The 15,475-nt window shown below is 39.3% G+C and overlaps 1 protein-coding gene across 9 annotated transcripts in view; it reads left to right on the top strand.

Annotated features, from left to right (window-relative positions):
- LOC110834509 (blastoderm-specific gene 25D) overlaps positions 1–15,475 on the top strand; it is a 69,811-nt gene that overhangs the window by 8,473 nt on the left and 45,863 nt on the right. For all 9 annotated transcript variants that reach the window (XR_002544618.2, XR_002544620.2, XR_015534764.1 and 6 more), the window contains exons 6-9: positions 1,150–1,406; positions 3,512–3,775; positions 8,369–8,509; positions 13,647–13,809. Coding sequence is in view for 3 of the 9 variants with exons in the window: in XM_022073742.2 (XP_021929434.1) it covers positions 1,150–1,406; positions 3,512–3,775; positions 8,369–8,509; positions 13,647–13,809 (825 nt within the window). In the remaining 6 variants the exon portion in view is untranslated. The remainder of the gene's footprint in view (positions 1–1,149; positions 1,407–3,511; positions 3,776–8,368; positions 8,510–13,646; positions 13,810–15,475) is intronic.

Raw genomic sequence — 15,475 nt, 5'->3', positions numbered from 1 at the left:
CTGTGTTTCTACTGTACTGTAGTCAAATAACATTGAGTGTACAGATGTCATTCATGCAAGCTGCTCAGTAGTCAAATAGGCCAAAAAGTAAAGGGAAGTAGCATTTTTCCATTGCTGTCACTTTGCCTGTGCTTGGTGGGAGGAAAAGAGATGCAATACCTAAAGTTACCATCAACTTCTTTAACCTTTAAACAACGGGGATTTAAATGGCAAAGTGGTAGCAGCCCTACGGAGTTTTTCTGCAGGTTTTTAAACTTTTGTGCACACTCTATGGAAAACTTTAATATTATCTAAGGTAAACATGATAAATTGGCGAACTAAAAGCCATATTTATTCGAATAGAACAGAGAATAAATAGAGTTTTTTAAAAATTCAGTTAATATCTTAATTGCCTATATAGGCCTTAGTAACATTACTTTCTTCTTTGGAAGCTCATTCGACATGGTAGAAGCCATGGTTCTGAACTAATGACAACACAGAAAAATTTCTTTCCCCTACTTCAGTGGATACACATTCTTTTCACAGATCATGCCAAGGAATGTGAGTAGCTTTGATTAGGGGGTCTGAAAACGAAGCCGAAACCCACTTGACAATAACAATGTTTATTGCTGTTTATGGTTATAGTTCCGGGGTTGACAGCTCATGTTGAACTTGTCCGAACCCTAGAGAAAGTGATTCAATATTTGCAGCCCCTAAAAGAGGCCAAAAGACGTAGCCAAGTCTACTTACAATGTTGCAAGTTTTGAGTTCTGCACCCGGAACGTTCGTAGGGCTGTGTACATAACTTACGTCCCAGACAGGGAACGCTAGTAAGATAAAGGTTAACAATGCATGGACTGAAATCAAATTCAGATATTATGTTTGCTGGACCATTCTTGGTGCCCTCATACAACATCTGTAAAGTGTAGGTAACAAAAACTTGATCATATAGCCTACCTACCCAGATGCATTTAGTTTCCATTCATTTGCCTTTATTTCATGAGAAATGTTGCAGTAAAGTGGAATACGTGCACCGTGTACATCCTGCACTTTGTCACATACATTTTTGTACAGTGAACCATTTCTGATAAACTTGATAAATGTTATTTGATTTCAGGTTGTGGGTTTGCAGTAGATAGGTTTTTTTAATTTTTCCTATTTTATTTTTAGGTTATCCAGCAGTTGTTTGAGAAGTTGGATGTTGATCGTGATGGCCACATCAGTTTTGATGAATTTCTGCTGCTGTTTCAAAGTGGTAGAAGTTTGATTCAACCAAATGTTACCCACATCCATACAGAAGACAAGAGTAATAGAAGAAGCCTGGGGATAGACTTCCAGCAATGTTCAGGCAATACCAAGGAACGGAAAACTTTGGGATCATCAGACCAAGATTTGCAGTTCTTGGCTCTGGACACAAACAGTGCTGGGTTAGCTGCTTTCATTCATTTGTAGTATCCTGTAGAATTAAAAGTATAATATTTAAGATAACATTTTAATTATGTGATATTATATGTTCTTGCTTTTCAGGTCTGTATTTGGAGAAAAGATATCTATTTGTAAACTGTTCTATTAACATTATCTGTGAAACCCTGACTTAGGTTCCTGCTTTATTATTGGACATTTGTTGCAGTTGTGTCTGAACCTTCACCTAACTAATGTATTATTTTCATTGTTTTAGTGTTTCTTGATTTCAATATTTACCTTCATTTTACATAAAAGGAACAGTAAAGCTGACCCACTTTCTGCCATATAGGCACTTGGAGAGAGAGCAGGTGTAACTTTCATTTCATTCTTAACCTGGGCACAAGTGATCAGCATCACACCCCGGTTGCACTTACCGCTGCGGAAAGGACCCTGGCAGCTATTGGATAGGAGGTTGGGTGGGCACCAGAGCCAGTCTGGATGCAAAGGCTAGAGGAAAAATCCTCTGCCCCTGCTGGGGATCAAATCCCAGTCATCCAGTTCATAATCACTTTACTGACTGAGCTACCCCAGCTCCTCATTTTACATTTGATACTTTCATTCCTATGTAAGTTTTTAAAATTTCCGTAGCTCTGTGTAAGAGCTGGAAATAGGACGAATATTGTATTAATGTTTTTTACTCGAAATTACCTCCCATATTGTGCTCCAGTGTATGGCAGACCAGGTGCTTTGTGAGTATTAAATAATCTACGAGGTGCGATCGGAAAGTTTCAAGACTGTGTCAATAGAGGGCGAACCGGATGTAGTACGAGCTTCTGCCGCTAGGGGGTGCGGTCTACATTCATAGTGAATCAGTGTGCCAGCTGGCATCATCAAATTAGCATTTGTTTCTTAGTTACGGGCGTTTTGGTAGTGCATTACACCGACCCTCTTGCGATTTCGGAATGGCGGATTTTCATGAACAAATCAAATTTTGCCAAAGACTCGCCAAAACGGCTACGGAAACCTATGAAATGCTAAAGCAAGCATTTGGGGAGTCCGCAATGGGTCGTGCACAAACTTTTGTGTAGCATTCACGTTTTAAAAATGGCCGAACCTCTGTCGATGATGACGAGCGTTCTGGACGACCATCTTCGAGCACAACGCCCGAAAATGTTACGAAGATTCGGCAGGCCATTCACGAAGATCGACGTCGTACCATCAATGACTTGTGCGACATTGTTGGGATAGGCTATGGGACCTGTCAGGTGATTCTAAAGGACGGAAGCGGCTGTCAAAGTGGCGCAACCACAACTGGCTGCTGCATCATGACAACGCGCCAGCGCACACCGCCCTCAAAGTTCGGCAGTTTTTGGCCTCAAACACCATGGCCATCATCCCGCACCCTCCTTAGCTCCGTGTGACTTCTTCCTCTTCCCAAAGATGAAAATTCAGCTAAATGGAAGGAGATTTGAGACGATAGAAGAGATTCAGGCAGAATCGCAGATGGTGCTTGACAGGCTGACAAAGAAAGATTTCCAGGGATGCTTCCAGGCTTGGCAGCGGCGCTGGGATCGTTGTGTTCACTCCCAGGGGAACTACTTCGAGGGTGATGGATGAATTTAATACCTGAGATAAGTGTACGGGTTTTTATAGGCGCAGTCTAGAAACTTTCCGATCGCACCTCGTACATTGCAAGTGCACAAAAATAAACTGCAGGAAAATTTCTGTACCTGACACAGATAAATCTTTGGAGTCAAGGAGATTGCATAACAGTTAAATGTTGGGATAGTCAGAGAAAGAAATTTGTGATGGATGCTTGTGCAAATATAGAGAATGGATATTTGTTTTTGATGGTGATACCTGTTAGCTTTGAAAATGCAGAATGTGGGATGATGTTTACTAATTGAACTAGCTCTGGATGATGTCAAACAGCAGGCTTCTTGGTATCAGTACTATTGATCCTGTGATTTGTGTTACTATGTAGTGTATAAATTACTGTCAAGTATAAAGAAAATTCTAATAGAACAGTAACACACAATGTTTGATGTGTTTTATTGTGGCAGACTAAGGAATCACTTAAAGAAATTACATGTTGAAGTTTGAGGTTGCATGTTTATGTTTATTTCAGGTTTGTAAATGTAGAGGTCATAGTAGAGATATGGGAGGCAGCTGGAGTTCCAGGTCCATCCCGTTTACTGCAGGATTTGGGTTTCAATGATTGTCGACTCAATGTAGCAGACTTGGCAGCTGTCTTGGAAGAGGAGCTGCGCTCCATAGCTAATGAGAGGAGAGATGATGATGCTGCTGGAAGCAGCATCCATTGCTATTCTCCACATGAAGTTTTGCTTCAAGCAACATTGGCTCTTTATCAGACAGAAGTTCGTTGGCTGAAGTGAGTATACTTACATTACGTAATCTGCACATAAGTGTTAGTCATACTTGCATCGAGAGTTGTCATAAGCCATGGCAGTAGATACTAATGTTCAGAGGAAGTATTTTTAGTGCCACAGAGAGTAACAGATGACAAGATTTTTGTGTTATGAGATTTCAGCAAGCTCCTGTTCATTGTCTCTGCATATTTAGGTTATGCAGCACTTGGTTGCTCTTTGTTTTTTGTATCTACAAACGATGGCAAGAAGGAGAGTGCATGCATGGTGCTGATGAAGAAATAGTGTCTATATTAGATGTTGGCAGTGGAAGTATGTCAGGTATTAGTTCTAGTGATAGTAATCATGGAATAAGCAAGTCTGCTACTGGTGAGTGCAAGAGTGATACAAGGGACTGTGGCAAAGTAACAGGAGCAAAAGAAGTAAGCGACTGGCTTCTGGTTACTGATTCAGACCCTAGACATAGCACAGTAATTCCAGTGCAAAGTATTGAATGTAAAGCCGTCAGCATGTTTTGATCATACTACTTTGTTGGGCATGGTATTTTGTGGCAAACATGCTGAAGCAGTCTGATGAAAATACCTGTAGGAAAGCAGGGCCACACAACATGAGTGCTTGACTCTGCCCACTAGCTCTGATTGGCTAGGGTCCAGCCATGAATACCAGTCCCAGACAGGTATATGTAGGAGCAATTGTGGTATCCAGTCACATTACCCCTGATCGCAGAGGCCTTCAGCTGAAGCGACCCCCCCCCCCCCCCCCCCCACTCGCAGAGGCCTTCAGCTGAAGCGGCCCCTCCCGCTCTACCCCAGAGAACCAACCAAATTTGTTGGACAAGTTGCCTGATGGGATAACCTCCCATCAGCAACAAATGACCCTAGATGAATGGTTGAGGCTCCCGCCACGACAGAACCCTCTTGGCGTGAGCAAATTCTCGTTTTGGTTATAAGGCTCTGTTTACCATTTCCAGTAATTTGTTTCATACGCAGGAATGGTGTTGCCTAGGAAGGGACGATGTCTTGCACTTGCACAGGACTCTGCCCATAGTTAGCTTTTTGGTTGGTTTGGGGGTTCCAGTCACATCAGAACCCTGATAATGGGGATGGAGATGGTTCCTGAAATATTGGTCTCTTCTTGTAACCAGTTGACATGGCTGATTGTCCTGTTGAATATTTTTAACTCTGATCTGGATTTGTTGGACCTCATCTTGCATGAAACAATGCTGAATGGGAACAATAAGAAAATGCAGCATTTGCCCCATATGAAAAGATCTAGAATCACAAACTGATCACCTCCAACCTCATCTGATATCAAAGCACTGCTTGGTATCATGATAAACAGGGGCTTGTATCCCATATCTGATATAAGATAACAGATTTCATGTTGTCACTTTGCTTTTAAACTTTACAAGAAAATTGCTGTAACTAATTGCATGTGAAAATGACTGTCTTCTGGGATGTTGTGGCATGTAGTCTGGTAAAAGTTTACTGATGTTTCAAGGGTGCTTACTGCCTCAATTGTTAGGACAGTGATGCGTTACATCATACCAGAAGACAGTCATCTTCATCTGCCAAGAAAACCTGAAGTCTTACCCATAAATTGGATGTGTTTTGAAGCTTAATTACTAGACTTAATTTCAGAATACTGGTAGTCACACACCTCACAGTTTTCATGATCACGATGCTTATTCTGTTGATGGTAGAAAATTAAACAGGAAAAATGTGAGGTGACATTTGACATTCTGTGTGAATCTTATATCACGTTGTGGGACATTCAAATACTTGGACCCCATAAATGCAGTATTTTACTAAAACTACTGTAAATGAAACAAATGTGGACTTTTACAGCCTAACACTGAAGGCAGCAAAATCTTGTTTCTCAAAGTGGCACTGTAGAGAGCCTTCATATGGCAGCCCAGAAACTATGTGTTACCTGTATGAAAAGTTTACAAACAATACACTTAAGAGTAGAAGTTGATAATTTTCTTCATTTAGGATTATTATTTATATGCACACAGATAATGCTTGAAATAGACATGTAAATATAACAGCAAGTGCATGGCTTCATCTGCTTAGCTACGTCATTCCATTTTGAGTAACAGCAGTGACATGTAAGCATGGATGGGTTAATTGAGATGCTGCATTGGTCAATTCTTTTTACCGATGTTGGCAACATATTGTGGGCAAGCGAGTCAGTATATCTTGCTGACAGACTGGTGTTAGCACCAACATGATAGTGTCATGATGTTCTAATTAGGTTTCAAGAATGTCTATTAATTGCTTCAGATGCTATTAAGGAAGGATGGGCACACAAATGGTGACACATGTGATAATACTGAAAGTGTAACTTGTCGTATGGAATAAATAAAGCTGGATAAATCCATAAAATTTATTTTATAGTAATTAATCTTGCTTTGATGACATATAATATGGTACAATCCTTGGTGTTACAATTCTTTGAAAATCAGTGAAATCATAGAAACCCAGGTGTCAGCATACTTATTTTTATTGTGGCATTGTTTCCAATAACAACCTGTTGTAATGGCCAAGTTATTAGTACTCCTGCTTATTTGGAAGGTCCAAGGTTCAGATCTTGGCTTAGAGACAGGTTGTCATGATTGTGTGTGTGTTTTTTTAAAATTTCTTCAGACCCTCCTGGCAAATGCTGGGGTAGTATTTCAAATCATGCCATGATAGTGTCCTTCAATATTCCTTTTATTTCATTGTTCCTTAATCATTCTGTTATATTTTGTTAGCTACTGACACTGCTCAACAAACTACAAATACATAACCAGTGACCTCATTTTATTGACCATTCTGGCTTCATGACCATTGTAAATTTATTGTGTGAAGGACCCATTTCTGAGGTGGAAGCATCTTGGAAGTGTATTTCATATCCATGAATAGGATCTCAGTGATAATAATAGCAGAACAGTGAACCTGTATTTTAATGCAAGCTACTTGCCATAGTATTTCTGACATTCACCAAATTTGTATTTTAGTTTGTATCTCCGATTGTATTTTCACTAAAAAATTTAGCATGAAATTGTGAGCCATGTAGTTAATTGAGAATGATTAATCTCACTTTGCATTACTATGGTTCTGAAATTATATATAATATTAGATATGCAAGGTTCAAAGTTTTGACTGCATACAACTTCATCTTTTTAGAATTATTTCCAAAATTTACTGATGTTGCATCAAGGGGAGCAGAACTTTCTTGCAATAATGCCAAATATGTTCGAGAAAATGCCCTGAATTTTAATTTCTTTTGTCTTCCTTTTTCTGTACTGTACTGCTGCTGCTCAGACTTACATCATATCTATATCTGCTGTTTTACTAAATGTTCAGAATTTTTCAGTGTTTTTTGGAGCAAGAAATGTTTCAAAGATGACTGAAGCTTAGGAAATACAGTAAAATCTCAGTATAACAAACTGAAAAATTATACTTGTAACATTGAAATTTTGCTACAGTGAAAGGCAATAAAACTTAAGGAGAGTACATTTTTATTGGTTAAGTGCCACATCACATGTTTATAATGGTATTAGCAAGCTTAAAAGTAACGTGGTGCTGGGACCAAGAATAACATCATCATCGTCACTGCTGTGAAACCTCAAATTTTATATATTAAAAATAATAATTTATCCTGCTGTTTTAATGTGAACTAAAATGATATATTGACCATTTACATTAACATGATTATGTAAGTTGTTATTATTGGGTGATTGCAGAAATTTTCATTTATTGACCATGGATTAAGGTCTATTTATCAGTGCAGCTGGCCTTGCACTACAGTAGCATACTAGTAAACTGTTTAACCGCAGACTTAAAGTCGGGCCATCCGCCGGATTACACATCTTTGTGTAAGTGCACATGCATAAAATATTTCAGTGAAATTTATTGTGGATGTCTTGCCATTGGGAGACACTAAGATGTCAAATTTTCATTCACCATTTAATGTTATGCCACCTGGACAAATCGCGTTGTGTGCCCATCGCTTTCTTTGCTGTCTGATGTGCCAGTTTTGCAGTCAGGGTTTTGATAGCCAGCAGTTTCACTGTCACTATAACCTCAGAAATTTTTTTATCCATATAATTCAAAATTGGCACAATAACATTACCATTAGTTGTTTTATTTATTTACCACGTTGTATACTGTTTGAATTATGGGAGTTGAAGTGTTTTTATGATGTAGTTTATTCCTAGTACAGATTGTCATCAGAATATGTTAATCTTATACTTCACTAAACTGACGTTTAGGCTACAGTACATGGTAGAGATTTGTATGCTTGTGACATCTAGTGCATATTTATTAAAGTACTTTGTACAGCAGTATTTTTAAATACTGCAACACAACTTGCCAGTACAGGGTTCACTCAGGAAGGGTTAACACAAACATTATAAAACTTATAAAATGTCATTAAACTGAACAGTGCTTTTGACACACATGGGATTCTCTTGTGTTACACTGAAAGTCTTCTATGTGTTTATTATACTGAAAATCTTGTTATAATGGCATTTGTTATAGTAAGACTTTGCTGAAGTGATACAGTGTTTTTCTAATGTATCTTCATTAAAAGTATGCTTGCATTTTCGTCAGATTGTCCCTGGAGCACATGACTGGTGAGCGTGACAAGCTTCGAGCTGATATACAGGATGCCAATGAAAGAGCCTCACTTCTTGCTCAAGAAGTTGATGACCATCATGCCCGACTTGAGAAATACAGTCAGCTGCAAGTCAAGTGAGTCATGCTCAGCTGTCTTAGAATTCAAGGATATACTGTACATATCTGAATACAGTGTGATATCAAATCTGATAAACACCAAAAACCAGAAACTTAAAAAGGATAATGCATTGAAAAGAAATTAATTTATTCAACAAATAGTTAGAATTTTTACATTTGCTGTTATAATCTGTTATAATGGATTATTAGTGATTATGCTGTGGGTTCACAATTACAATATATTATTTACTTCATTTTTGCTGTCAGTGTACCAGTCTTGCTTGCAGATGCCCAAACTTCACACTAGGTATAATTGTTTTCTACTTCCCATACTATTGTAGTTCACAGCACACTCCCACAGTGTCACACAATCAGTTGCTCAGTCCTCACACAATTTGCTTTGAACTGAGCCTGTGCCCAAATATCTTGTTTTTTATGTGTGGAGACTGAGAAGGTGCTGGGATATTCCACAGATTTCCATATATTCTTGTATGTATGACAGTTTACTTGAGGTTTCTCCAGCCTTGGTCAAACTTTTCATCCATGTGTATGCATCTCATCCAGTGGGAGGGCTGTTTATCCTGAGCAGAACCTATCCTTGGTACAGGTATGTCCAGGTGTGCCATCATCATCTCACTGTTATGTCACTGGATCTGGTAGCCCATGTCATTGATCCTGGTGAACTTATATGGGCCTTCTCAGGATAAGCCTCTAGTTATTGCTTCTCATCAAGCAGAAGGGATGAGAGTGATGGTGCCGGTGCCTTCGTCTGCCATCATGTCCATCGTCATCTGTAGCATTAGGCTGTTTATGGCAACATTCCCCTAGGGACTCTTGTCACTTTTCTCGATGTAGGCTTGTGGGTGGTCTGGCGACTGCCTTCACTACCTCTGGCTTTAGGGCCTGCTTGAGATCCTTGTTGAGGGACCTGTAAATGCCCATGAGGAGGTTCTGCTTCAGTTCTTGGTCTCACTCTGTCAACATATGCATGGGCAGCCCTCTTGATGAATTCCACAGGTAGTCCAACAAGGGCTTGGTATGCGAACTGCTGCAGACTCTTGTAGTGACTCATTGCTCAACTGGGTCCTGGACTTTAATGAAGAAAGCTAGACTACTGCCAGCTGGTGGTCTTCATAATGGCAGTGTATTGATATGTTGCTTTGGGTGGGATACTGTTTAGGATATCAGCTGCTTGACCCTGCAGTATGGTGAACAGATGTGTAGCCTTCTACCAGGATGTCTACTCATTGTGTCTGGTGTCAGCCTTGAAGTGATGGTGGAATAATGTTCAGGATGTTCAAGATGTCCATCAGACATTATCGATTTCTTGCTGTTTGTGCTTATCCCTGCATTTCCACTTCCTCTGCTTCTCATTTGAGCATCCACTGCTGCCAGCTGCATCTCAGATTCTCAGTTTAGTTTTAGTTTTATGAAAGCCAGTTTTCTTCCAAATTAACAGATGAATATCAGCACAGCAATTAATGATTACCACAGTGAACTTCAAGTGAAATATAGGTAAAATTTTTGAGGACATTATTCCAAAATTATCACATTAAACCTGTGCTTAATTTGAAATTTGTGTTCTGAAAGCATGGTGAAATTATACAAGCAAAAAGATTTTTAGTTTTAATTCCATGTAATTACATAAATTTGTAGTATTTTGTGTCTTTGAATATGTGCAGGCACACAGTATTGTAAATAGCTATCTTCTGGGTTGTTGCGCCGTGTAGTATTGTAGAAGTTTACCGACGTTTCAGAGGTCGTTACTTAAAAAAAAAATTAAATCCGTGGCGTAACAGCCCTCTGAGAGCCAAAGCTGACTAGCTTGACTGCTGGCCTCACGTTCACATGCCTAAGCAGAGGTGAACGATCATCCAACCAGATATAGGGTGACGTGTGGTCAGCACGACGAACCCCCAGCCATTGCTAGTTTTCCTGACTGGATTATGCTACTCATTGTAGCTCCCCAATTTCCTCATGATGCTGGGTTGGCACCGGTCCCATACACTCGTCGAAAGCTCATGAGAAAATTTCTTATCCCCTGAGACTCGAACCAGCGCGCATTCCGTATCGCCGGTCCGAAGCATGATGCCTCAGACCACGCGGCTATGGCGCGGGACAGAGGTTGTTACTACCACCGTCATTATCACTCTGATGATGGAGGCAGCAAGGACCTCTGAAATGTCAGTAAACTTCTACCAGACTACATGCCGCAACAACCCAGAAGACAGCCATATTCAGACTCACCATCGTGTAAACCTCAAATCCTACACAGTGCTGTGTTCAATGCCCATGAAGCAGTGGTGTGACCCAGAGGTCGACTAGAAGACAAAGAAGGGAAACTAATAGAAGGACAAATATTTCTAGTGGTACCATTTCAGTGTTATCCTTGATTATATATGTATATATATATAATTTGTTTGTTGATATGAATGCACTTTGGAATTTAATTTCAAGTAGAATTAACAAAGCTGGGAATTTTTTTATTAATAATTGTGATTCATATATTCCCCTTTTGATATCCCTTCCCTACCAAAAACAGGATTGGATTACACACAAATTGCAGTTTTTTTCTGTCCCCACCAGGGAAAGATTTTAGAAAGGTTAAAACTCCAGAAAGTTTCATAAGATAAGCACAACAAAAGAATGGCTTCAAGAACAAAACTGTTTGTTTCAATGATGGGAACAAAGGCTGCAACCCTGAAAAATGCCCTGGGTTCTATTCTGAGTGAAGATTTTTCTTTGCTTTGAAAAATAATAACAGTGGAAGTAGACAATTATTTGTTTGGTGAGGAGACTGCAGGAACAAACCCTGCTGTCCCAAAAACAATGTCATGAGCTTGAGTTGTGGTAAAGATTGTCTCTGTGTTTAAATGTAATAGCAGTGGTTAATTGTTTGAAGAAAAATTAACTTATGATGATAAAACAACATATGGTACCAAAATTGTTTTTTGAGTGATGAGATTGTTTTCAGGATTATGTAATGTGACAAGATTAGAGGCTAAACATTTAAGGAAAAGGCAGTAGAACCTGCAGCTTCAACAGGATGTTCAAAAGGAAGAACATCTCTTTTCATATTAAACTATGCTTTGCCATGATAATGAGTAAAGCTCTAGGACTCTCTTAAAAAGAAGTAACAGAGGCAATTTTTTCACATGGTCAGTTTTATGTTGTTTCTTCAGGAGTTTATTCTGAGCAACTTACATATTGTGGCATCCACAGAACAAGAAACACATGTTATATATGAAAAGTTCTGTGTTAAATTTTCGTCATAAGAATGTGCCAGATGGCTGTCGATAGTAGATGAGGAAGAGATGTTTTACTGTACATTTCATAATTCAAGATAAAAATTTATGGGGCAACTGAAATGAGGAGAAAGATCAGACCCAGCTGCAATTTATTTTCATACTGAAGGAATTTCTAAAATCCTGACATATCTGTGAAGCTAATTTCTGTAGATGATACTGTAAAGATAAATGTTCTTCAGTTTAGAAACAATAAACTTTTTCTGTAATAGGCATTTGGACAAGGAAGGCTGATAAGAAACTATAAGATTTTGTCAAATTTCCGTACAGTAACAATGCAGCAGGAATTGTGATAGTTCTGTGTAGAAATAGAAATGTCAGGATATTGCATTGGAGGCTATCCAACCTTCATACTTTTTAATCTGCTGCCATCAGTAGTGTATATCCATGGCAAATGATCTGCTGTGGCTGATGGTTTACCACCAGACCTTTAAAGCAAGAGGGATGGATATAAACAGAAACATTTTATCTTTTCCATGAGTAAATACAGCCATATGAATTATGTTGCTTATATTCTACATTATTTTTAGCTTCCTGTGTACTAGGCTACAGACATGGTAGGTAACTGTTTTATAGAGGTCTTAAAAGTGTGATTTTATTTATTCTGTATTATGAAAATGGGGGTGAGCAGGGTTGTGGTAGTGTACCAGGGTTGTGTGACCTGACTTCTAGACCAGGATTAACCACTGATGCTGTAGTCATTTCTGAAGTGAGATTGACACTATAACGGTTTTCAGGCAAATTGGTGGCTGAAGCGAGCACCAATCACATGTACTGTGCCATGGTAGGTGGGTGGGAGGTGGAGAAGCTGAGATAGTGAGGAAACAACATACAGTGGTGCCAGATGTAGCATCGTGGAACATTGGTTTCCAGTGAATGGTTACAACACTGTGCAAATAAGACGTGAGAACTGGCAAAAATGCAGTGCGACAGCCGATGCTTCCATCACGCGGTTTCTCAACAGGCTGAGGTCTAGCTGCTTACCAACAGACCTTTGTGCTGATTGGTCACTCACAAAGAGCAGAACTTAACTCAGCTGCCAATTCTGCTGAAAAATATTATAGTGTTGTTTAATCAGTATTTTCTTTATGTTATGGCTTATGTGTAGTCCAGCTGGTCATTCATTACAGTAGCATACCATTAAACCCAATGTTGAAGTCTCTTTGGTAGCTGTGAAGTATGGGGTTGAAATGCTCTAGTTTTGTATTATAAAGGTTAATGTTGATCCCCATAGCAACCACACAAAATCTGTATTTATCACCCTATTTAATTGCATTTGCTGATGAACCACTATATGCACACTTTATGCAAAAATTTGAATATGTGTAACATTTGTTATGTTCAGTATTATTCACACAAACATTGTGGTGGTATGAAGTTTGAAACTTTGTCAACTACTTTCAGGCACTGGAAATATAAAACAAACCTGATGAATCCATGTCACAGAATCTTTGTTAGGCACTATGTAGTTACTCAGCTGGTCAAGAAGTTCTAGGCTTATATGGAGTCCACAAGTTTTTCAATCACTGCACTCACAGAAGCTTACTGTACTCTGTCTTGAGCCAGTCAGATGCATTCCACATCCGCACACTCTTTTTCTGTAAGATATTCTTATATCTACGGCTAGGTCTCCCAAGTAGTCTTTTACCTTGACATTTTTTGATCAAAATATTGTATGTATTCTTTATCACTCCATATATGTTAACCTGTCTCATTCATCTCAGTCGGCCAATATTACGGGAAGACAATGAATTATGAAACACTACTTTGTGGTTTCCTTAATTCTCCTGTTCTGCTTTTATTGGTCCAGACGTATGCAGCTGTGTATGTATTTTTTTTTTTCATGTTAGGCTTTTGGAACAACAGCATGCCAAACAGCTGAAGGAGCTATCAGAACAGCTGGGATTAGACAGAGAGCACTTTGCAGTCCAGAACTTATCCCTGGAGAAAAGGGTGGCCAGTCTTGAGGAGGAGGAGTCTCGATTGAGGATGCAAGTTACCTCTCTTCAGTTGGTAAGTATTACGCCTTTACTACAGTTTTATTCCTCCGTGAAATGTTCAGGGTGTTTAGGAAACAAATGCATTGTTTCACAGAAAATTTTTTGATTCATAATATTAGAAGATGGTTCAGGACTGGTGTTTTTAAGCATTCTATGCACCAGTGGTTCTTACACTTTTTGTTTCCTCCCTATTTTGAGGTTTTAAATTTCCTACTTTTTTACCCTTTCTCAGAACATTTTAATTTATTCCTTTATTTATTTAGGATTTGAGGCTCTCAGAGTGGTAATTATGAAGATGGCTGTCTTTTGGATTGTAGTGCTGTGTAGTCTGGTCGAAGTTTACTTGCTGCCTCCATCTTCAGGGCACAGGTCCAGGGAGAAAGAAGCATGATGGGGAAAGGGCTGGGTGATAAATCTACAGAGATGGCCTTGCCCCATGGGTGACCAAGCCCTTGGAAGTCTGTGTCAGGGGTGGCAAACCTTGTTTTGATGTTTGGTGAGGAATCCTGGAGGGTGGGGGGCAAGGTCTCTGGAGGAGTGATCACAAAACAAGCATGTTGGAGATGGCCTAACCCCATGGGTGGTAAAGTCTGTGGGGTACAGTCCTGGGGTCGGGGTAGTGTAACCCAAGTTTTCCAAGCCTAATGAAGACAAAACCATAGATTTTGAAAGCCTTTGGTGAAGGGGTGGGGGGAATAAAGGCAAGGCACACAAGAGGAAACCAAATGCAAGTCTGTTGAATCATTTTGCCCCATGTGGAAGCTCAGAGGATTGCCTAGTTTATGCAGGTGGCTTTTGTTTGTGTAATTGGAAGATATGACAGAGACAGACACACACATAGACTGACATGTAGAAGCAAGAACTGTAAAGAAAACCTAAAAAGTGGAGTGTGTTAAGTACAGAGGAACAGAATAGTGACATCAATAATAATAATAAATCATAAAAAGAATGAGAAATGCAAGGAAATGTTACCAATTAATGAGGGACATATTTTGGAAATAGGAATTGCTCAAGAATGGGAAATATGCCTGTTTGAATGTTACCACACATCCAACTTAATGTAATCGAGTGAAAACTTGGATATGCACGAAGGCAGAATATTAACAGACTAAAACAGCAGATATGAGATTATTAAGTAGGATAGGATAAACCAAAAGGGAGGGAATAAGAACTGAAGTGATTAGGTAGAATTCAACCTTTATCATATGGAAATATATTTAAATCCCTGTACTACAAGGCTGCTGGACAGACATATCTCTTGAGTTAACAGTTTAGGAGTATGGTAGTGCAATGTGCAGCTGCCTGCTGGATTGCATGTAAAATGTGATGCATGGTTGGTAAACACCAGAGTGGGTGGTATGAATGTGTTTTATGAATGAACATAGAGAAAATTAGAAAGTTGTTGAATATGAGTGTTAAAGGAAAATGCCAGTGACAATCTGAGATTAAGATAGGAACATCAGGTTAGGAAAAACGTGACATTTAAAGATGGAAAAACATCTGAAGGAATAGGGGATGTGTAGCTGTGGAAAGACAAAGGTAGGTGGAGTGGCTTGTCAAAACCAAAGAAGTGTAGGAATTAAGGTTTTCACTGCGATGTGAATGTAAATGGTGGCATTCAGGGTTGTAGTGCCATATTGTGTTGTGGTTGTCTGCCAGTCTTACAGAGGAGCATAGTC

Source organism: Zootermopsis nevadensis, unplaced genomic scaffold (genome assembly GCF_977971745.1).
Source record: "Zootermopsis nevadensis isolate Lab colony 2312 unplaced genomic scaffold, Znev_1.0 Znev_ptg000011l, whole genome shotgun sequence".
NCBI classification, from domain to species: domain Eukaryota; kingdom Metazoa; phylum Arthropoda; class Insecta; order Blattodea; family Termopsidae; genus Zootermopsis; species Zootermopsis nevadensis.
This window is presented reverse-complemented; position numbering and strand designations above follow the sequence as displayed.